General features: G+C 41.5%; 1 protein-coding gene across 3 annotated transcripts in view; it reads left to right on the top strand.

Moving 5' to 3' along the window:
• MYLK3 (myosin light chain kinase 3) overlaps window positions 1–22091 on the top strand; it is a 43468-nt gene that overhangs the window by 6502 nt on the left and 14875 nt on the right. For 2 of the 3 annotated variants that reach the window (XM_076349234.1, XM_076349233.1), the window contains 3 exons: window positions 14223–14313; window positions 15613–16051; window positions 18965–19536. In XM_076349234.1, the coding sequence (XP_076205349.1) occupies window positions 14223–14313; window positions 15613–16051; window positions 18965–19536 (1102 nt within the window). Of the gene's footprint in view, window positions 1–10224; window positions 10738–14222; window positions 14314–15612; window positions 16052–18964; window positions 19537–22091 lie in introns of those variants that run through there. The other variant, XM_076349232.1, reaches the window with a different exon arrangement.

Below are 22091 nucleotides of genomic sequence, written 5' to 3'. Positions count from 1 at the left end.
GGAGGATGTAGTTCATGCTCAAGCAATAAGATGAGGCGTTTTGTCTTTCCAAAATTAATCGGACTCTTCGTTAGGAGAGGCAGTGATGGGAGTGTTCTAACATGTGCCTGAAGACCAAGTTGCCTATACTTCCTTGAAGCTTTTCCTTTCCATGAGCTGAACAGCTTTGATGTTCAGCTGCATCAATCCTTTTAACCTTGGTGGTGCCGTTCTCTTTCTTCTGCTGACTTGCTGGAGCTGACTTTTATTTTAGGACATGGCCACTGAATGAGGTATCTGAAGTCACCTAATCCTTCGCAGAAGCTAATCTTGGTGCTCCTCCCCTAATTCTTGTTTGTGGTAGGGGGTGTGCATTCCACTCTCACATTTTTGGATAACATCTTACTGATCTTGCTATTCGGACTTATTTCTTCTGGGAGTACTGTGTAGGGTAATTTGAAACTCCTCTTGGTTCACATCTTGACCTTTCTGTATTTGTTTTTTAATGTCTTGCACTGCACAACAATTACCTTTGTTTTAATGTCTCTTTGAACAGTTGTCTCCCATTTTTGTGTGGTTATTTGATGCTTGGATTACAGAGCTGCTGGGATAGGCCTGATGGAGACCAGGCCTTGACACCTGCGGTTCAGGCTCCTGTTTACCTGGGGAGTCACTCCTCTACTCAACAGATCAGAGCTGGGATCCCAGGCTCTGGGGCAGTCTGCATGCTGCAGAGGCCTTGACACTACCATCCTTGGGTCCAGAGACTTGGCAGGCTGTGTACAGACTGCTACAGAGAGCTAGCAGAAAGGTGGACAGACTGAAGAAAAATCTATGGAAGTAGTAAGCCATTTTGAAGGATTGAGATTTTTAGCAAAATACATGGTTGGAAAATTTCTGAACATCTCAATTGTTAACACTGTCTTCCCAGGCTTTGTGGGAACTCAAGAGAAAGATGCCATATGCTCCAATTTGAATTTTGCACCGGTGTATAGTGGCTTGCAGTCTAAATATATTCTATTGAGTATCCTTTCAGACAGTTCATATCCCAGAAACTAGAGTAGTAAACTATATATAGTCCCTGACATTACAAAACAGGTTTGTTTTCACCTTCTCCCATGGCTGAATTGAGATAGCAGGAGCTAGCGGGTCCTCCTGCTGTTGTCTTCTATATTTGTGGTTCACCTTTCATTCTGTCATTCATGTCCTCGTTTTGGTGTTCAGACTTAAGCAGTACATGTGCTTTCTGGCTCATCCAACTTATTTACGCATGCCTCCGACTTCAGGTATGTACTGTCCTGAATGCTTCTGTTCAGAGACCCGATCCCTTCCAGCACTGTCATTGCATGCTCACTGGTATTGTAGGAGGCTGGGTAGAATTAAAAAGAAATGCCCTTTTTCTACAAATAGCTCTGTTCTGGATATTTTCTTGGTGGGTTCCTGTTCACAGGTTCAGCTGATGTCCCCCAGAAACCCAGTGTGGGGAGCTTCAGCTTCAGGGCCCTGGTTAATTCTCAGCGCCTCTTTAGGAATTGGTACAGCTTTAATTGCATCTTCCTTGACATCCTCTTGCTATAAAAAGAAAATAGTTTGCTACAAATTTGATGAATGACTGACCTTCTTGTTTCTGCGTTTGCTTTATACAGAATTTTCAGTCTTAGGGCCAGAAAACATTGGTGCAAGTTATGAAATGGCTGACTGGGTCATCCTGCTCCGCACGACAGTTCTTACCATGGCTGTCAGTGATCGTTTGTCTTGGTAAACCAGGTAGAAAGCTGTCAGTCGTTGCTGTGGGGCATTGAGTTTGTTTCAGTGCACTTTCCACTGGATTATGGTCAATGCAGAATTTCGTAAGATCCACTCTTCACTAGATTCAGTTTAGAGAAACTTTTGCAAAATTTTCCTGTCCCTTCTTTTGTGGCCGAACAAGAGTCAGGGAGCTCTGTATTCCACCATTTTCATTGACTGTATGTAGAGACTCTTGCCAGGTGTAACTTGCTGTCCCGGTGCTCACCTCTCTGCAGAGTATTACTGCCGTCTTTTCCAGCATCCTGCCCAGCATTTTAACTACTCTCCTGATTTCTCACACTGAGAAGATCTTGATGTACTGTTGCTAGATGTGTGGCTGGCACTGCCCTTTAGCGACAGCTACTCCTGATATCAACTAATATGAAATCCAAACCACTTACATCCTGGATCTTTTATCAACAGTGTTACTTGCTTGCTTTCCTCTGAGTGATTTTGCTTTACGCTGCCAGCACTTGGTGCTGTTTTTTTAGCCTAATGCCGCTTATCAGTGTATCTGGGTTTACACTACAACTATCTCTGCAATGCATCTGGAGATGAATTTGTCACTGATCTAGTAGCAGAATTGCAAAATTGATGGTTTAGTAGTTTTAATTCAGGAGCTGCTTATGAGTGCAGAGAACCTTGTATGTGGTTGCTTAAAATTAATACTCTGGAGTCTGTTGGCTGTTGATTTAAGGTAGCAAGGTGGTTCAGAAGCAAAACTTCCTGAGTTCTGATAGAAGCACTGGGGGGTACTTACTGTTCTGGGAGTGAAAATGGCTGCACCAAATACGCTGTGGATTTCTGTTTTTACTAGATATTTGTACCGAGATACCAACTTCAGATGGAAAAATGGATCACTGTGCTTAGTCATACCACTGTGATACCACCAGCCTAACTCAAGGCTTCTAATTCACACCCAACTGTTCTTAAACTATCTGCTTTAGAGAGAGAAACTTAAAAAAATTGTCTTCTCATTCCTTGCTCTGGAAAGCCTGATGCCAGTTGTTACCTGCTTTCTGCAATTCCACTGGCATGCGGTACAATTTTCTTCTAGGCAAGCTTTTCTGTAGCTGACATTCTTTTGTTCGTTTCCTGTGTCTTTCTTCCAACTTGGTGAAAGCCACTATAAATTTAGCTGGAGATCTTTTGCACATCTGAAATGGATGCAGCATTTTCTGTGTTTTTTGCCAGATGTTTAAACATTCACCTAAAGGAGTGCAAGTAGCTTCTCTGTATTTGATTACTGAGAAGAGTTTGCAAAACCACCAGCTTTTGTACCCAAACTCTCTCTCTCTGAATCCTTTTCAAAGCAGAGTTTGTGTTGGGACTAAGCCTGAACTGAAGAAGTTATTTCTGTGGAACTGAAGAAGTTATTCCTGTGGAGCTGATGAAGTTATTCCTGTGTTTGTGAATGGCGTCAAAGCAAAATGTCAGAGAGATCTAAATCAGCGGGTGAATATAGCACATAACAGACTTCATTATAGGATAGATGACTCCACTTGATCTAGAATTTCCTTAACGTGGTGTTCTGGTTATTAGTGGGGAATAGCAGTGTCAAGGAGCGTTCTTACTTAAAAAAATACAAAATCCCCCCATTGTTAGGTTCCTGTAAAGACCATTATTAGCAAGGAACACTGAGCACGGTACTTGGTGTTTGTTGTACCACGATGGCAACTGTCGGATGGAAATGTGAGAGAGAAAAAAAAATCAATAACTGAGACTCCAGCTTGCACAAGGCCTGAAACGGTGGCACTAACTGCTTTTGCAAGTGCTTGGGAAAAGTTTCCAAAAGCGTGTGTCAGTAGCCAAGGCACACTCAAGTCCAGTCGAATGGTTTGTGAGTGGCTGGACGCTGCCCCTCGTGTGGCCGTCCATGAACGCTTTGTTCACTTCATTCCAGTGCAATCTGACATGATTTGAGGTGCTTGTGTGTTTTACCTTTCAAACACTTAAACCTATGCAATGTAAAATTGTGCTCGAGGTGATCATACTTCAGTCAGTAACTATGAAGGGCAGAAGGGTAGTTGGGGGAACAGTATTACTGCCTTTTAACTTTGGAAATATGAGTTGAGGAGCCAAGAAAATAATCGGCTATATTCTTACAGCAATTGTCAGTTGTCGTGTTGAGGAAGGTGAAGTTGGAAACGATGGTTACAAATTAGCAAGTTAGTACAGCTCTGTGTGTGCGTTTTCGTGGTAATTTTTCAAACTTGAAGCTGAAAAGATCTTCTGAACTAGGAAGGGAACAGAAGACAACACAGAGCACAGTGCAATCTGGTGATTTTCATCTTCTCAAACAAAAGCGTGTTGCTGGCAAAGCAGAGACTTTCTGAGGGATTTGATTTGAAGCCAGTCAAATTTCAAGCCGGCAACAATGATTGTGCTGGTTTCAGTGTGTTTTGGAGCGAACTCTGGATTATGTAAGGTTTTTTTCTGAAAAGTTGATTGTCTAGAAATAACCCTTTCTTATGCAAAAGATCTGCTCTGTATATATTTATACCGAGAGGCCTATCACATGACTTTAGTGACAAGAATTTGCTTTTACTGGTTTTATTCCTATTGGCATTACTGCACAGCCAGGGCTACTCTTCTACATTACATTAGATCCCTACTGACTTACAATTACTTGTACCTGAGCAAACTGCCATAGACACAAGAGCTTTTGGCAGGTGTAAAAGGTGCCTTAGGGTTCTCTGCTGAGCTCCTACTAGTAGTGAGAAAGCATCTTGCAAATGAGAGGCTTCTTGAATCCAAGGGTAGTTTTTGTGGCTGACCATTAAAATCAGCAGGCTTTACAAGGAACTGACTGCACTGAAATTCAGGGAAAGCAGAACGAGCAATGTGACTTTTCTGTTCAGTTTCCAGAGAAGAGCTCTTTGTTGGAGGGTGTGGAGGAGTGGGAGGGTGAATCATTACCACCACACCAGGGAAACATTACTGATGACCGCCCTTCTGGTCCAAGTCAGTAAAATAGTTCAGTAGAGGCTCGGGTTTAAAAAAAAAAAAAAAAAAGTTTGAAAAAATGAGAATTAAAAGTAGTGAGACAGCTTCTTAATGTAGTTTCTGTGGGTAACAGACTTGGTGGTGAGAATAAGCTGTGGGGTCAAGTGAGTGAATGTGGATGGGCAGCAGGTGCTCTCTTGGCCTCCTGAGAGGCAAAGTAACCTGGAGGAAGGACTTAAAGGTTCTTGTTAAGCCATGTGGGCAAATGGTAAACAGTGTTATCTAGAAATCTCATCACTTTGATGTAAATGAAATGTCATAATTGATCTGTTCAGCTATCTGCTGTCAGCTGCTTGACAGAGATGCATTACAATACTACACATGATCTCAGATTCATTAACCTATCCTTAGCTGTGCCGCTGCCTGGGAGCATTATACTTAGATTCAGTTGTTTAAAAAAGAATAAAAAAGAAGGTGGGAAGAGGTCAGGACTTGCAAGAGAGTGTTTCATAACCTACTGTGTTAACAGTTTTCTGTCATTAAATATATAGAAAAAGGGAAAAAAAAAGAGTTTACATAGTGATTGTTAAGATTTAGTTGATCTAGTGCTACAGTAACGTTGTACTCATGTTAGCTAGGCAATATCAAAATGTATCGTGCCAGGGTCACTTGGGGACACTGATAGTGCTTTATAGACTCTTTTACAGTGCAGGTGGATTTCAACCAACAGCCGACATTAGTAATGTGTTAAATGTCAGGTTCTTGGCCCTCTAGAGCAGGTGTGGGCCAGTTCCTTGTACACCACCAGATATGGCAGATGGACATCTTTTGTCTGACCTCAGCAGGAAACCCAACTATTGGACTAGATAGACTTATCCAGACTGTATGGCGTATCTTGCCCTTGGAACTTACTCCTCTAAATTAGAGCCAATGCCCATTTCAGCGCTTGCCATTTGTCATGAGAATTGGTCTCTTACTGCACCATTACTCTGGACATGTTTTATTACCTTTCATGTGTCTAGGAAACATACTGTTCATGAGAAATTACTCACTGGTGTAGGGCTTAATTTTTCAAAAGTTTAGGTACCCTAAAAAAGTTCAGTTACCCTTTCATTTGCTGGGGGGAAAAGCAGAAGTGTATGTTAATGAGCTGCAGCAACTAGATGTAGATTAAGTAGATTTTCAGTGTAACTTGAAAAAGTTGACAGCTGGTTTCTAAATATGTAAAGGATATTTATTAGGTTTTTTTTGCCTGATTAGTGTTTAGCAGATGTAGCCAGATTGTTTTGAGCTTATCTGCTCTTTTTTTTCTTTTTGTAAGCTGCTGATGTTTTACCATGTTGAGTTCTTCATCTCCTTAGAACTCTGTTGCATTGCAACCATTGCAAACTTCTCCCAAAGCCCCCAAGTTCTCTATAAAACTTTGGCTTTGTTTCGGCCTTTTAAAAGGTTATTTTTTCATTTACCTACATATTTTCAGCCATCTCCAGTTCTACTATGTTGTTGGAAGCAATGCAATAATCTAATGAGATGATCTGTTTGAGCAGCTGGTTTTAACCTCTGTGACATTTCTTGTTTGGGATATAAGCCTCTGCTGTCACTTTAGTACATGCTGTAGATTTTTTGTTTACTTTTTTTTCTCTTCACCCCATCTTTGTGTTTTTTCCTTCCTTTGGGTCAGAGCTGGCAAGGAGGGATCGTAACTGAACTGCCATATCATAGATTCTTTGTGTTGAATGTGAATTTTTCTCTTGTTTTCTGACATCTCTCTTTCACAACTGGGAGAGTGTGTGGGGGGTTGAAGCCAAACAGAAATAAACTCTCATTTCCCCCTTCAGAATAGAAAAGTGTCTTTGGCATCATCAGTTCAAGGTCACTTGCAGTTCTGGTTCTCCAGCATTTATGTTCCTTTTCTCTGGTACTCCTGAGATACTTGATAGCTTGGACGTATTTTAAAGGTATCCTAGATGTTCAGTTCAGCTCTTAATGGAATGGAGGCAGTTGCCTACACACTCCAGATCATGGTGATCATTTTTTGTTACCTGGAAGAAACAAGCAGAAATCCACAGGAGACCAATTATCATCAGAAACTTTATTCAAGTTACATCCAGACTATGATGGAGTCTTGTGGCTCACCAGTTCGTTTTGCCAATGACAGCACAGGGTGACCGAGCATACCTCTGCAATCTACAGAGGTCCTGCAAGATTCACTGGTACTCGTTGCTCATACAACACTTCAAGTTCTTCAGACGTAATCTGGGGAGTATTGAAGATGAAGCAACATGTGTTGCAGTATGTAAGTGCAAAATGTCATTATAAGCAATAGCTCTTCACAAAAAAAAAAGTGAGTTTAATAGGCTATTGCATTTGTTACAATAACTGTACTTTTTTGTGATGTCTAAGGATGGGTATACTATGATCTGTAATATGGAGTCAGGCAATTTAGGATTTTTCTCTTATTTTTTTGGTACGTATTGAAAAGCTTGAGACTGTCAATGGAACTGAACGCTCTGTTCAGGCTGCTCAAGCAAGATGCAAACTCTGGGCACTAAATCAATGTTCTGAATGAAAATTGCCTTCTATTGTAATTCAAAGCAAAAGGAAAAAAAAGTTTTTTGCCAGTATTTGAGCATATCATCATCCTGAAGACAAAACAATCAGATCGGTTGGAGCCGTTTTTTCTTTTTGCGTGTTTGCCAGCACTTCAAAAGGGGAGAGAGAGGAGGAGGAAATTAAAAGAAAAGCTGACCTTAATAACTTTCTGACAGATGTTTAGAACTTCTCACTATGGGCCAAATAATGTTTCCTTCTTCTTTATCCTTCATCCCAGCCGTAATTGCAGTCGCTTATGGATGCACAGTATGATGTACGTAGTGTTGTAAGTCGAACAGCTGTATCTGAGTAGGAGGCAGTTTTGGCTGTATCTTCCCTGTATGTACCTCAGCAAGGAATATTTGCTGCATGTAGCAAGAATTCTCCATAGTGCATTATCTTACACATCTCATAGTGCACTGTGTGCGTAGGTGTTAGGTGGTGAAATCTGTTCCATATAGCTGGAATACACAGTCCATGTGGCTGAGTCCGGAGGAGGAAGAGATGTTTTGTGCTCCTTGAGTTGCAGTCAGGCAAGTCTGCTTGTGTAAACTAATATAAATTCAGAGATTTCCTTTTTGATTTTTTTGAAGTCCCCTTTTTTATTTTACACAGCATTTACCATTAGAGTCCATTGTATGTGAGGAGGATTAAATAATCAGTTATATGAATAATAACTCTAGTAGCTAACAATGGGGCAGCATTAATGCTCTTGGCTCTCAATTGTTAAATAATTAAGAAGGTTCAAGATTTCAGAAGACTCCCATTTGCCCACAAACAAACACAGAGGCCAGTTGTGCACTTTTATTGTACTTGCATTGTTTCACGACCATGCATGCTGTGCCTGTAATAGCACACTGCTGGTGGCAACTTAAGTTCTAAGTATGCAACTGTGGATGACTTTCTGTGGGTAGGTTTCCTTATTGAAATATTTACTGCAAGTTGTCTAACTTTAAATATATCAATCAAATGACTCTACCTTTTTCTTTTTGTCCCTAAGAGGACAACATTCAGCTGGTACTCTTGATTTAGTAAAAACATTGGCTGTTTTGATTATTTGTCATCAAGCATGTTTGTAGGCTTGAAAGAATTAATTACTTAAAGGCATTTAACTAAAAGCACTGATTCTTTAAATCCAGTAGTAGAGTTGCAAAGCTTTTATTGCCAATGTCCTATACTTTCAAGATAGAGCGATGTATTTTACTGCGTTTTATGCTTATGAAAGAAGATTATATGAGGTATCATAAAACTTATGCCATACTATCCCAGACCACTGTGAAAATACCAGTGACACTAAAATATTTTTTTTAGCAGGAGAAGTGACATGGTATGAAATGCCGACTCCATCAGCTTTCACAAGCCAAGTTTTCTTCTAAAGTCATTGCTTTGTATTCAAACTCTCCGTTGAAGGTGATGAACAGCCCAAGTATTGAAGCTTTTGGTATCTTTTGTAAAGCCAGTTATTGGCCTCTAAATGTCACAGAACCACCAGGTTGGCTATAATTATTTCATGGCCTTGGTAGACATAACAAAATATTTTTTTATTGTAGAGGTAAAAAACCTCGTCTTACAGAAGTGGCAAGGACTTAATATCTTCTCGAGAGGGTAATTTTAATGCCGCTACTGCTCTGCGGTGTGTAAAGGAAGGATTTTAATTTCTAGAATGTCCTCTCTCATACAGCAAATTCACTTTAAGAATTACACTTTCTTCCCATATGCCCCTTCCAAAAAATGAGGAAGGGATTGGAGACAAAGGGATGCTCAGTATCCCAAAGCCCATGGCTTTGATGTGGTTCTATTGTTCTGTCACATCAGGACTCCTGTGGCAGCAAGATTTCCCCACTGCTTTCTCCCCCTGCTCTACATACATACAGCAGCGAAAAGGGACCTGGGAGAACTAGACGCAGTCGTTTGACACAGTGTCATGTCTGGCATGGGACAAACTGCTTTATCGCTTGATGCCACAATTCATCCTCTATGAAAAAGGAAGGACTGACTCTCGTTCTGTGTTGTACTGTAAGGATGCATTCATTAATGTTTCTAAAGTGTTCAGAACTGTGGCAGTGGGGGCTGTGCAAGTATAAAGTGACTACCTTTCTGTTCTCTAGTGACTGTAATTTTTGTAGTAGAGATGCTGTGACTCAGAATTGAAAGCAAGTCAGTAACAAATCCTTTAAATAAGAACTATAATTTAATAATTTTGTTGCCAATAGTTGGACTAATTCTGCAGTGCCTTCATGAAGATTTTTTTTTTTTTTCTGTTCACTTTCATAGCCTGGGAGAAAGATTTAATTTTAGAAGTTTCAGTTGACAAAGACATGCTGGTGCTAGATACGTATTTCAGATCCTTGTCATTGTACTCTATTTTTAAATTCAAGTGCTAGCCAGCCTAAAGAGCACACCCTGTGTCGATGCTGGGTGCTCTGCATCCGTGCTACTAAGCTGAATTCTTCCAAGCCTTAGCACAAGGCCACCAAATTTACTTTTATATTTTTCCTATTTAATGAAGGGAATTTCTCTAGGAAGTTCTTTTCATTATAGCAGAACTAAAACTGGTCATAAAAACAATCCTCCTCCCTCCAGAGGTCTGCTCAGGCATTGGCAATTGTTAAGATGCTTGCCTATCAACAGCCACTCGAGAAAGAATTTTAAACGGTTTTGTGACGTCAAGGAGGCCCAAGAAAATACAGTCTAGTGCCAAATTACCTCCATCATTGAAAGCACACGGTAAGAAATAGATAACACAGAAATAAATCTTTTGTGCAGTAGCTATCTCATGATATGCTCTAGCGACTCCAACAAGTGAGGTTGTCTGGTATAGGAATAGCGAAAGAAGATGAACTTTCAGACCCTCATTTTCTAATTTATGATGAATGAAAAGCCAACCTAATCTATCTGACATCCTGCTGTCTAGACAGAATGTCTGTGGGTAGCTTGGACCTTGCGGAGGGAAATGCCCTGACAAAGTTACAGCCTACAAAAGTGAGCAATTTAAGTATGATGGACAAAAAGCTGAATCTCTTGAATGAAAAGATGGACAAACTGTTGCATTTCCAAGAAGATCTGACAGGCAAACTGCAGCGAGTTAACAAAGGCATTGATGATGTAGAAAAAGGCATTAACAAGCTAACAGTATCCCGAGCAGCTCCTGATGAGGCAGATGCAATGAAAAAAGGCCTAAAGGTATCGGACAGTACTCACCAGACTGATATCCAGAGCATATGCTCAGAAGTGTTGAAGTTGATGAAAGCTGCCCAGCTAGATGCCTTGAAGCATAAGGAGAGGCTGGCAAAGATAGAGAAAAGGGTTGATGCACTGGATAAAGTTGTTACATTTGTGGGAGAAATATTAAAAAATTCTACAGTAGTGGATTTTATTCTCAAAGGCATTGTGCCCTGGAAGAAGGGGAGTCTGCTGGAAATCCTTGTTGAGGTTGGTTTTGTTTTACTGTTCTTCATATTTTTCTTTATGACGTAGCAGGGCTTTAGGCTCTCCAGCTGATTTCTTACGTAACGTATAATTCAGGTTTTTCTTTCAGTGTTGCTGTTACAGGTTACTGCTGTGACCTTTGAATTGCAAGGCTCTTAAGGCAGAGACCAAGGCTCAAAATATGCCTTGCAGTCTTATGTCTGAGGTTCCCGAAGCGTGCCAGGCAATCCTGTAACAAGTATGAGGAGTAGATTGCTACTGTAAAGGAAGATTCAGCTTCCACCAGTGCTTGAAGATCAGCAATATCATTCAAATTAGTGACTGAATTGAGGCCCCAGTGAAAAGTCTAAGTAACATACTGGAAGCATTTTACGTTGGTAGAAGCTTCTATTTTCTTGATTGATCATGAATTCTGAACACAACACTAGTTACTAAAACCTGTGCTGACTTATGGTCATATTACTGAGCAGATTTATATGTCCTTAGACATCCAAGTTGTCTTTAGCTACATCTTTACGATGAAACTGTGACTTTATCAACTCCATTGACATTGTTCACTCCTCAAATCAAATAGTTCTTGCATTTGCAAGTTCCTAGACATCAATTCCTAAGCATTTCTTAATTATTGAGGACAGTGAGGGAGGAGCAGGCAAGACCGGTTTGTAGTTGATACGGTGTTTTGGAATTGATTAGCCTTGTTTTTAAAAGTTACAGGCATCTGGAATTAGTTTTAGCTAATGGGAGTTCTCAGTTTTCACTATGGCCTGTATCCCACAGTGGGGAAGAAGGGGGGGGAAACTGCAGGAGTTGGAATAGGTTTGTTAATTCCAAGAATCTCCTTGTATGTAGAGGTGTGATTACAGTAAGGAGAACTTAGTTCAAATGCAAATGTCCATTTGTATCTTAATCCAAATATTTTTCACCAAAACCATAAAATGTTTTGGTGGAAGGTACACTTAAATTTTTACAAGAACAGGGCGATGCTAGATGCTAGCATACCTTTTCAGGCTTTCCCGGTGCTCTCCTGGTCTCCCTTTTTAAGTGCCAGAGGCTGACAAGTGAGCTAGACTGTTAGGAGACAGAAGAATTTATAAAGAGTTTCCATTAGTGTTGAGAACAATAAATCATACATTAGGGATCAGTCCTAATTCTGGGTAGAGATGAAGCTTCTACTTGCTTGCAGTTCCAATTTCAGTTCTACAGATTTTTGGAGAAATGGAAGTTTGATACGTTTTGGTTAAAGCTGCATTCTTACAAGTTACTGCCGGCAGTCACTGCAAAAAGCCTGGAGACAGATACAGTCCTTAGCAGGATTTACGCCTTGAACTGAACTGACAGTGCACGGTATGTCAATGGCCAGGTGAAGATGAGTATAAAGATGATAAACTAATTTCATTTCCAGATTGTCAGCTTCTAAGTGAAAAGAGCAGTAAGGAGGGATGTAAATAAAGGGAGGTGATGTGAGGGATACTGGAGAAATGTCTCACATGGACTTCTAGCATACTGTCGGGATTAGTTGTCGAGTAGCCGCTATGTGTTTGCAAATGAGGGAATTGAAGGGAGGTCAGAACTTCGTCCAAGTTTTATGGATAGATGGAGAGAGACTGAGAGGTGAAATGACCTGCTGTTGGTGACCTGATGGACTAGGATGGGGCGGAGGTCTCTGTCCCAGGCTCTAACCACTGCCCTGGTTGTAGACCAGGCAATGTGTGTTGGGCAAGCGGAGAGTTTTATGACTAACTCCAGTTTCACAATATGACCATCGTTGTTCTCCTCTTTTGTTTCTGGTCACGAACAGTTTTTGAAATTGCAGCATAAGGTCAGTTATAAGACCTTAAGATATGCCTATACTTTGATCACAGGCTGTTGAGTGATATTTGAACTAGGCTTGAATTAGTGAGGTAGCATATATACGTGACCTAGCTGGGGTAATGTGGAGCAAAGCACAGGTGAATTTAAAAACAAACTGGCTTGCGCTGAGCCATGTGCTAACTTTGGTCTAGTTTTTGCAGCCTGTTTTGTGATATCGATATAGACATGTCCAAAGAGCTCCCCAGTTGCATGGGGGTTGCACACAAGAAGAATTTGCTACCTGCTTGTTTCTGTTTTCCAACCTTTGCTGTTTTGTAACAGCGTGCTGCTTATCACGGAGCTGGCTTAGGGCAAGGTTACTCAGTATGGGGATGGGAGTGGGGAGGTCCTGTTTTCATTTCTGAGTGAAGCTGTTTGTTGATGGTATGACAGCATTCCAGGGATGCCATGGGAATGCTTATGGAAGAAGTTTGCAGGGTTGGAGTCAAATTAATAAAAGACTATGAATTGAGCTTCATAGGATCCAAATCTCTAACTTTCTTATTTAAAAAGCAAACAGATGGAAAAACCCACCAGCATTAAACTGTCACTTATCCAAGGCTTTCTTTGCACGTAGGATTTTGCAAGAATAATGTTCCCCCTGGTCATTGTTGCAGGTTTGCTTAGAGCTGTAATAAAAATGGTAATGATTTTTTACTACTTTTACTCTTTGGGTGTTGTGTTTTTTGGGAAGGGGGGGGGGGCCCTCTGTTTTGGAATCCATATGGTTGGAGCATGAGAAACTTAATCCTTAACTGCTTTTACTAACAGATGAAGAGGGTGATTTGCAGCAGTCTTGTAATCAGTTACCTGCAGAAATATTTTAAATGTTGCTTACTTGCTTGTGCAAATAAGGCTAAGAGGCTGTTCATCACTAGATCTTAACTATATGCCAACCAAGAAATATGTTATGCCTTTTCCTGTTTTTGTGTAATGCTTTTTACTAAATATTAGTTATCTAGTTTTAATTTGATTACGAATGTATTGCTGTGTAAAGTGTTTAGTTTTTATTACAAAATATCCCTTCTCTGTGCTTTCTTAATTGGAGGAAGAAATTTGCTTAAAATAAAAATCCGCTGCTAAAAGACAATAAGTCTGTTTTTAACTATGCCAAAGGTGACATGCGTAGTGTCAAGTACATACACAAGAGTTACCAAAAAAGAGCCTCTAGCTTTATGGTATCGCCTCTATCGTAGCTCAAATCATGAATCTCTAGATGCCTTGAGACAAATATGTTAACAATATCTTCAGAGACATTGCTTATCTTTCAGTCACCAGCCAAAAAGCAACAGAAATACATTATAATTTCTTTTTCTAATCTCTCATGTTTCACATGTCATGGTTTTTAAGCAATATGAGTAAAGATGACAGGAGGCAAAATCTCTGACAGTCAAAATTTTGGAAAGCAGTGAGCTAATGTATTATTCTGTGTCATCTTGGTTTAGAAGTATGCCTGTCTGCAAAAGCAGGGAGAGACTGGAAGAAGGGAGTAAACACAGCAGTAACTAAAAAATCAGAAGATCAGAGGTGTTAGTGTCCATTTTAGAGTCTGAATACCTACATAGTTGGAGGAACCTAGTGGGAAATAAACACTCCTGGCCATAACTGTTATTTTTGTGTTCCCCTGTCATTTTTAGGCCAAAGATAAGCCTGAGGAGAGTGGCGCAAAACCTAAGCATGTGCTTAGTAACAGAGGAACCCAAACTGAAAGCAAGAAGCCTCTGGAAGGTATGTATCACTCCAGGCATGCTACAAGATTTGACTCTAGAATGTGCAGCAGACAAACTGGAAATTAATAGCCTGCTATTTCCTACTACCTGAATTACTTAAATGTAACTGAGTAACTTTGTCCACCAGTACTGGGAAAACAGATGTTCTCACCTCCTCCACAGGAACACCTGTCCCCGAGATCAAACCCCACAAAACCCTAGAAGATAAAGAAAATAAAAGCAGCACCTTTGGCTGCACAGATTTTTTTGCTTTGAAATTACAGTGAGCTGAATTGGGAGAGTAGTACTTGTTTGGAGATACCACGAAGGTAGTGGCAATATCACATAGCAAACCTAAAAAATTATTTTCCCTTAACACATCTGAACCAGCCCTCCCTCCTTCCCCTCTCTGAAACAGGGACATGTTGACATTGGGAATATCTTTTTTTGATCAGCAAGTTTCATTGCCATGTCAGGGCTAGATTCCTATTTAGGATGCATCTGTCAGGGCATTGCCCTGTTGCATCCATTATTATTGCCTGTGGAGTTGCAACAGGGGTGAACGTGATGTTGAGCAGGCCCTGTCATGCTGTTGTCTTCACAAATTGCCAGCGAATCCTTTAAATTATGGATGATCCCCTTTTTAGCTTCTTCATTTAGGAAGTGACAAAAATAAAGCAGACAGTTGGTCACAACTCTGACTCAAAAGCAACACAGGCTTGTGATCTAGTCTCAATAGCTGGTGACCTGTCTAGGCTGAACCCTGAAAGCAGTTACCCTAGAAATGTCCACTGTTAATATTCACAACCGTTGTCATGAGAAGGGGCTGAAGAACCTTCTAGTCCTTTTGTGGAAAATGCAAGAGGCACTGTCTCAAGCCCCAGCGTCCCTTGGAGTCTTGCTCCGTGCATTTCTGCTGCTTTAATCAGGTAGAGGGTGTATTGGGTTTAGCAGGGTCCTGGATGGGTCTGCAGTGCCTGAACTACCTGTTACATTTGCCCGCAGAGTGATTTCAGATTTGAAAAGCAGTGAGCTGAGCCTTGCAGGTTTTTTGTTTGCTTTATGGAAATCCAAGTTCAATCTGTAACACTGCTGGAAAGCCAACAGAGCAGTTAAACCTCTGATTAAGCCATAAGCATTAATAATGGCTGTCTCAAGCCTGCTGGTGTAAGGATTTTAAACATTTCAGGGGGTTTCTTGCTACTCTTCAGATGTATGTAACTGCATAGGTTATTTTGAATGGTGGGTTACTTTACTCCCTCTCTGTTTTGCTGTCACTTTTGTCAAGGATAGTTTATTAATGGCTTATTTTATTCAGAGACAAAAAGTGGGAAAAAGCTGGATGAAAACAAGGGAGCGTGTGAGAAGATGAACGCTTCTAGTGCTGTAGCCTGCAAAGCTGACTCCAAACCCCAAGTTAAAGAGAGGACGGTGCAGCAGCAAGCAGTAGAAGGTGCTGGCAAAACACACAGCTCTAAGAGCTGTCAACAGCAAAAGGACGTTGGTGTCAAAGCTTTGAATCAACACAATGGTCTTCCCGTCGTAAATCAAGATCATGTAGGCAACCAAAATGTTCCTGCTAAAGCACACGATATGGACAGGGCCCCACACCTAGATGAGTGCCACAGGCAGCTTGTTCATCAGAAACTCAGAGAGAATGAAAACAAACCTCCATCGTCAAGTGTGGCATCCCGGGGAGCTGTGCCCTCCACATCCCAGGCTATATCTGACACAGGGTGTGGAGTGACACATACCAGGTAATGGCCTCGCCGGTAGCTTTCTGTGTGATCTGAAACCATTTCATGTGTTAGAAGGAAAAAAAGGAAAGCCAGGTCATTAAAGGAGGCAGCTCCTGCTGAGGCATGATCCAGGGGAAAAACAGCCATGCTCGGACAGGAGTGGTGAGACCTTACAAATGGTTAAGGCGAAAAACTCAGAGCAGCAAGGGCCCTGTGTAAATTTCTGTGAAGCCAAGGAGTCAGAGGGCTAGACGTACAGGAGATTTTTTCATATCATCGGGGCTTCTGTGTATTAGATATAGAAAGGTGACTGCCCTAGTATAGCTCAAGTAGTTGGACGTTTATAAACCACTCACTCCTTTCCAACTTCTCTGTTTCTATAACTAGGGGGGTGAAAGGAATTTGAGATATTTACTAGTATAGGACAAAACGAAACAACTTGTTTTGTTTGCTGTCCTTGGTGTTTTTCGGGGGTTTTTTTATGCCTTGGTCACCTAAAGATACGATCAGATTGTTCATTTATTAATCTTTATTAGCCTAATCTTTTCCTCTTATAGGTGTTTTGTAATATGTCTATCATAATCCATTTCCTTTAGAATTATTTATTTAGGATTTGATTTTAATTCCATTTATTTAAATTAAAAAAAAAAAAAAACACACAACAAAAAACCAACAAAAACCCACAATGAAAAAACCCCTACCAACCAGACCTCAATAGATGGAAATTCTGTGGCAAATTTTAACTGCCATGCCTTCTCTGTCTTGTCTGGTGGATATAAAGTTGTTTATATTTGTGTATATGTATGGGTGATAGACACACGTACATACACACACGCACACGTGTATGTTACTTTGTGTGTGGAATTTCCCCATTGCTTGTGTGTACAAATCTGAAGCCCAGACAAGAACATGACACTACTTTTGTGTATGCGAACTTTAATTTGAAAACTTTGAATTTGTAGTGGTACTTGTGACTATAGGGGGAACACTTAAATCTTCCTGTGCAATGGGTGTCTACTGGGATTACAGGACTCGGGGGGGGGGGGGGGGGGGGGGGAAGTGAATGACGAATAAATTACCAAAATGAATGAAAGTTGTCCTGATGTCAGCACATAGGCTTCACGAGGGAAAGGGCTCATTGCGAAGGCTGGCACACTGGGATATTTTTCTCCTAAGAGGCTGAGTGTAAGGGTGTGGCAGAAGAAAGTAGAAGCTTTCACTACTGTGGCCTCTTTTCAAATGTTCAGGAACAACTTTGTGTACAGTTTATAGACATTGTTACCTCCAAATTGGTTGCTGTAATAACACTAAGAAAAGAGGAACCTCCCTGTATTTTCCCTGTGGGTTTTAGGCTCTGGCTGGCGAGCCATAGGCACTGTGCTTCAGCAGCTGGAGCGGGTCGGTCCCGGCTGCCTGCCGGAGCGCCGCCTCGGAGGCTTCGCCTGTACTGTACTTTGGGGATGGCTCAAGGTGTTTGTGAAGCAGTGGAGGAACACAGTTGCTGTTACCCCTTGGAAGTCAGTGCTGGTTGATCATGACGTGCCAGGCGGTGAACTTGGAGATAGGCAGCAGCTTCTGGAGCAGCTGGCTGGTTTGGACAGGGGGGTGTCTGTGCCCCAAAGACTTTGGTTTGGGGAGGAGGAAGGCCGACAGATAACTGAGGGACAGAACTTAGAGTAAACCCCGGGGGAAGCTGCAGCCCTCCTGCACAGGCTACCTATTATGCTTCTGTGTGTGGTCACATGAAGGTGGTAAACGCCCCTCTAAGATGAGTGCAACTTTTAATGAAGCCTGTAAGCCCACGCAGAAGCGTCAAAAGAACATTGTGTTCCCCTGCTTGGAGAAATGCCCAAGAGTCCTGCCGAGTTCAGGCTTGTCTAGATAGCAGTGGAAGTTTTTGCTCAGAGCTGTGTTCAGCTGCTCTGGTAGCTCACTCCAGTGCAGCTTAGATTCATGGCACGACACAAGGGTATTAAAGGTGCTGAAAATGAGAAACTTCAGACCCTTTTATGCAAAAGCAGAAACATTTTCTTTTATAACATCTTTTGTAATAAGGTAGCTCCACTGAAAAAGGCAATAACTTTTGCGAAAATGAGGTACGTTCTGTCCTAGATATCAGGAGTTTTCTTTACTTGCTGTTGTATAAAATCTACTTTACAACTTCACAAGTTTCAATTCAATTCAGCCTCACTGAAATCAGACTGTGTGCTTGTGACAGTTGGAGCAGTAACAGTTGACTCAAAAATTATCACACGAATGTCTTTGATGGATTTTAGGAGCCTAGAGAATTGGTTTTAAGCTGTATACTCTTTAGGCAACACAAGTGGAAAAAAAATTACTAAACTTTGCCAGTAGCTAGAATGCCAAGGAAAATAGTATTGATGGAGTGAGAGAGTTTATGAAAGTTAAATTTTTAACAGAAAGCTGTGGAAAGAACGCTATCCCATCGGAAGATGCAAACACAGATGTCCGAGTGTGCAAGTCAGGCAGCTGGAAGAGGACTGGGGTGGATGCAAACCTTTGGATTTGTAGAGCCGTATGAGCAGTCAGTCATTTAGATAATCAGCCTGTAATTTGTGAAGGCAATCACTACCCTCTCTCTGCCCAGATGAGTGGTATTTTATTAGACCAACTGGAATAGTTGCAAAAAGTGGGTAAGCTTTCAAATGTGGGATTAACACTTTGCAGTGTGAGACATTTTGTGTTCAGGAGAAGGCAGGCATATACACAGATGAGGGCACAGAAAAAGCATCAGCACGCTTTTTCGTGCTCTTCCCTTAGTGCTGTATTTCCTGAGAGGATTGATATGGTTAGGTTTCTTTAATACTGTAGAAGTCTGTGGTTGCAGAAGCTTATAGATTTTTCTTCCCGCACAAAGTTACAAAAGTAAGGCTAGTCATCTGCATAAAATGTCAACTGTTTGCTCTGCAGGATATCCATCAATGTACATATGACTGAAGTGAAAGAGAAGATTGAGATGACCAAGGAAGGAAACTTAAATGATCACAGAGGTAAAAGTCCCAAAGTAAAATCCCCATCCTCCACACCAGCAGAAGTGGAAGGAGTCAAACAGCTGCCTGACAAATTAAAACTTCAACAGAGTCCTAAAAACATCAGCACTGAGCCAAATCAAGAAATGAAAGGGAACAATAAGCAAAATGAACTTGCACTTCAAGCAGGGAAGCAACAGCCATTACTGAGCAAGCCCAAACCAGGTAAAAAGGCTGGAGAGAAATCAGAATTAAAATGCAAGCCCATAACCTCACAGAATACCTCTGCAAAGGAGCCTACAAAAGATCTAGGGGTAGAAGTGAAAATCCATCAAGAAACAGCAAAAGCAGAAGAATCCCCAACAGATACCAACTCTGAGAGGAGAGAATCTGAGTCTGCATCTTCAAGGGGAAGTGAAAATGATGCTCGTCAGTGTACAGGAATGGCACCAGAGAAGACTGAGTCACTGAAAGCTAGCAAAGAGCTTCCCACACAGGATGAGATGATCATCGGTAAGTTGCTTGCAGTTACTCTCGGGAACTTTTACATTAAGGACTTTGTGCTACTTGTGTGTTATATATACAATAATAGCTGGAGCAGTGCTCAGTAGAGCACCTGTGTCTTACAGTTCAAGAGCATTTTGCCGTGGGTACCTTTGACTATGTAAATAACAAGTGAATTAACATTTGTACAAATTAGTTTAATAGTAATTTTCCTTTTAATGTGTGTTTTGGGAAAAAAGTTCCTTGAAAATAAAATTGAGTGAAGTATATATGTGATCAGAAGTATGAGTAACTTTGAAAAAATCCATTTTCTTTAGATTAAGCATTTATTCCTTAAGATAGAGTATGCAAACCAGGTAGGCTTTAGCAGCTATGGACTGGAGATGCAGAGAGCAGCAAAATATTGCAGGAAGAGTATCTTGCTCTGGTCTTTGTTACTGGCCACAGATCTCGGTTACTGTGTGAACACTTGATTGCATTGTTTCAGGGAATAATCTCTCCTGGCAGCGTAAATGTGTATGTCCCAGAATGTACATCCATGGGTAGATGTCCTGACCTGGATCTGGCTTTCTCACCAGTGGCTGGAGATGAGTTGAATATATGTTAAATTGCAGCCCAAGGTATCTGGAGATTAATTGTAAAATTGCTTTGAATGGGGGACACCTAAAGTTGGGTTTACGGAAGCTTTACCCTAGAAGAACTTGGACATTAAATGTATCATGGTTAACTGATTTAGCTTCCCACAAACTGATTAAACTTAATAGTTGTAATGTTAATGTTTGCAGCTTTAACTTGGACATTGTCTGCAAAAATCTTGCTGCTAGGAGAAACTTTCTGATTTTACCAATAACTGTCATTGTTTATCAGTGCTGTGTATTTGTGCTGGTCTTTCCAGCTGCCGTATAATGATTAAAAGAAGATCAAATGTATTTTTTTTCAGATATGCAGGTATTTTTTTCAGGTGACCTCTTCTGTTAATGCATAAACTAAGATGTTGATCTTCTAAAGGTGTCCAGTGGGTTTTCCATGTTAACAAAAAGAGGGTTGAGATTCAGGAGGTGGGATCCTATTCTCAGTTCTGGGCTGTCCTGGTTTAATCTCAGTCGGCAACTGAGCACCACGCAGCCGCTCGCTCACTCCCCCCCGGTGGGATGGGGGAGAGAATCAGAAGGGCAAAAGTGAGAAAAACTCGTGGGTTGAGATAAAGACAGTTTAATAGGTAAAGCAAAAACCACGCATGCAAGCAAAGCAAAACAAGGAATTCATTCACTGCTTCCCATCGGCAGGCAGGTGTTCAGCCATCTCCAGGAAAGCAGGGCTCTGTCACGCGTAACGGTTACTTGGGAAGACAAACACCATCACTCCAAATGTCCCCTCCTTCCTCCTTCTTCCCCCAGCTTTATATACTGAGCATGACGTCCCATGGTATGGAATGTCCCTTTGGCCAGTTGGGGTCAGCTGTCCTGGCTGTGCCCCCTCCCAGCTTCTTGTGCACCTCCAGCCTTCTCAGTCGGTAGAACATGGGAAGCTGAAAAGTCCTTGGCTAGTGTAAGCATTACCTAGCAACAACTAAAACATCGGTGTGTTATCAACATTGTTCTCACGCTAAATCCAAAACACAGCACTGTACCAGCTACTAGGAAGGAAATTAACTCTATCCCTGCCGAAACCAGGACAGTATCCACCCCTTATTCTATACCATCTACGTCATGCTCAAGTCCCATATTTTCCAGTGCAACCTCATTAACCACCCACCCCGCTTTCCATCCTTTGATATAACACACAGATATCATTCCCTTACTATGGACCACCCTTGTGGAATGTCTGTAAAATGTCCAGAAATGTCCATGAAATATCCATTGAGTTCATTTAGTCCGTGACTTTGGGCTCCATCTGTGATGGTGGTCACTCAGGACAGGAGAGGTGGTGTGTTGCGTGGAGTTACTGGGTACCAAAGCCAGCTCAGGTCAGGTCACTGCTGCACTTGCACTGCTTCTTGTAAGGCTTGTCCTCCACTCGTTTGGGTGGTTCCTGCTATAGTAATTTCTATAACACGCAACTCAAATCATGGGTTACAACAATTTAAAGGTATTTCCATTACAATCTCCACCCCTGGTCCCTTTGGGCCAGGTTATAGGGTTTAACATTGCAATGAACTCCTCCCCTTGCTCCTAGCCTGGCTAGCAACAAGGGGTTTCTGCTATAGTAATTCCTATAACATGCAACTCAAATCATGGGTTACAACAATTTAAAGGTGTTTCCATTACAATCTCCACCCCTGGTCCCTTCGGATCAAACCATAGGGTTTAACATTGCAATGAAGTCCTCCCCTTGCCCCTGCTCCAGCTTGGACTTATCCACAGACTGCAGTCCCTTAGGGTAGTACCTGCTCCAAGTGGAGCCTTATCTATGAGCCACAGTCCCTCCAGGGGTAGACCTGCTGCGGCATAGACTTATCCACAGTCACTTTGAGATGCACCTGTTCCAGCACGGCCTTCTCCATGAGCCACAATGTCTTCAGAGATATACCTGCTCCAGCGTGGCCTTACTCACAGCCACAGTCC

The sequence above is a fragment of the Aptenodytes patagonicus genome, chromosome 11 (assembly GCF_965638725.1).
Source record: "Aptenodytes patagonicus chromosome 11, bAptPat1.pri.cur, whole genome shotgun sequence".
Taxonomy (NCBI): Eukaryota; Metazoa; Chordata; class Aves; order Sphenisciformes; family Spheniscidae; genus Aptenodytes; species Aptenodytes patagonicus.
The sequence above is the reverse complement of the archived record's forward strand: the minus strand, read 5'-3'. Positions and strand labels throughout refer to the sequence as shown.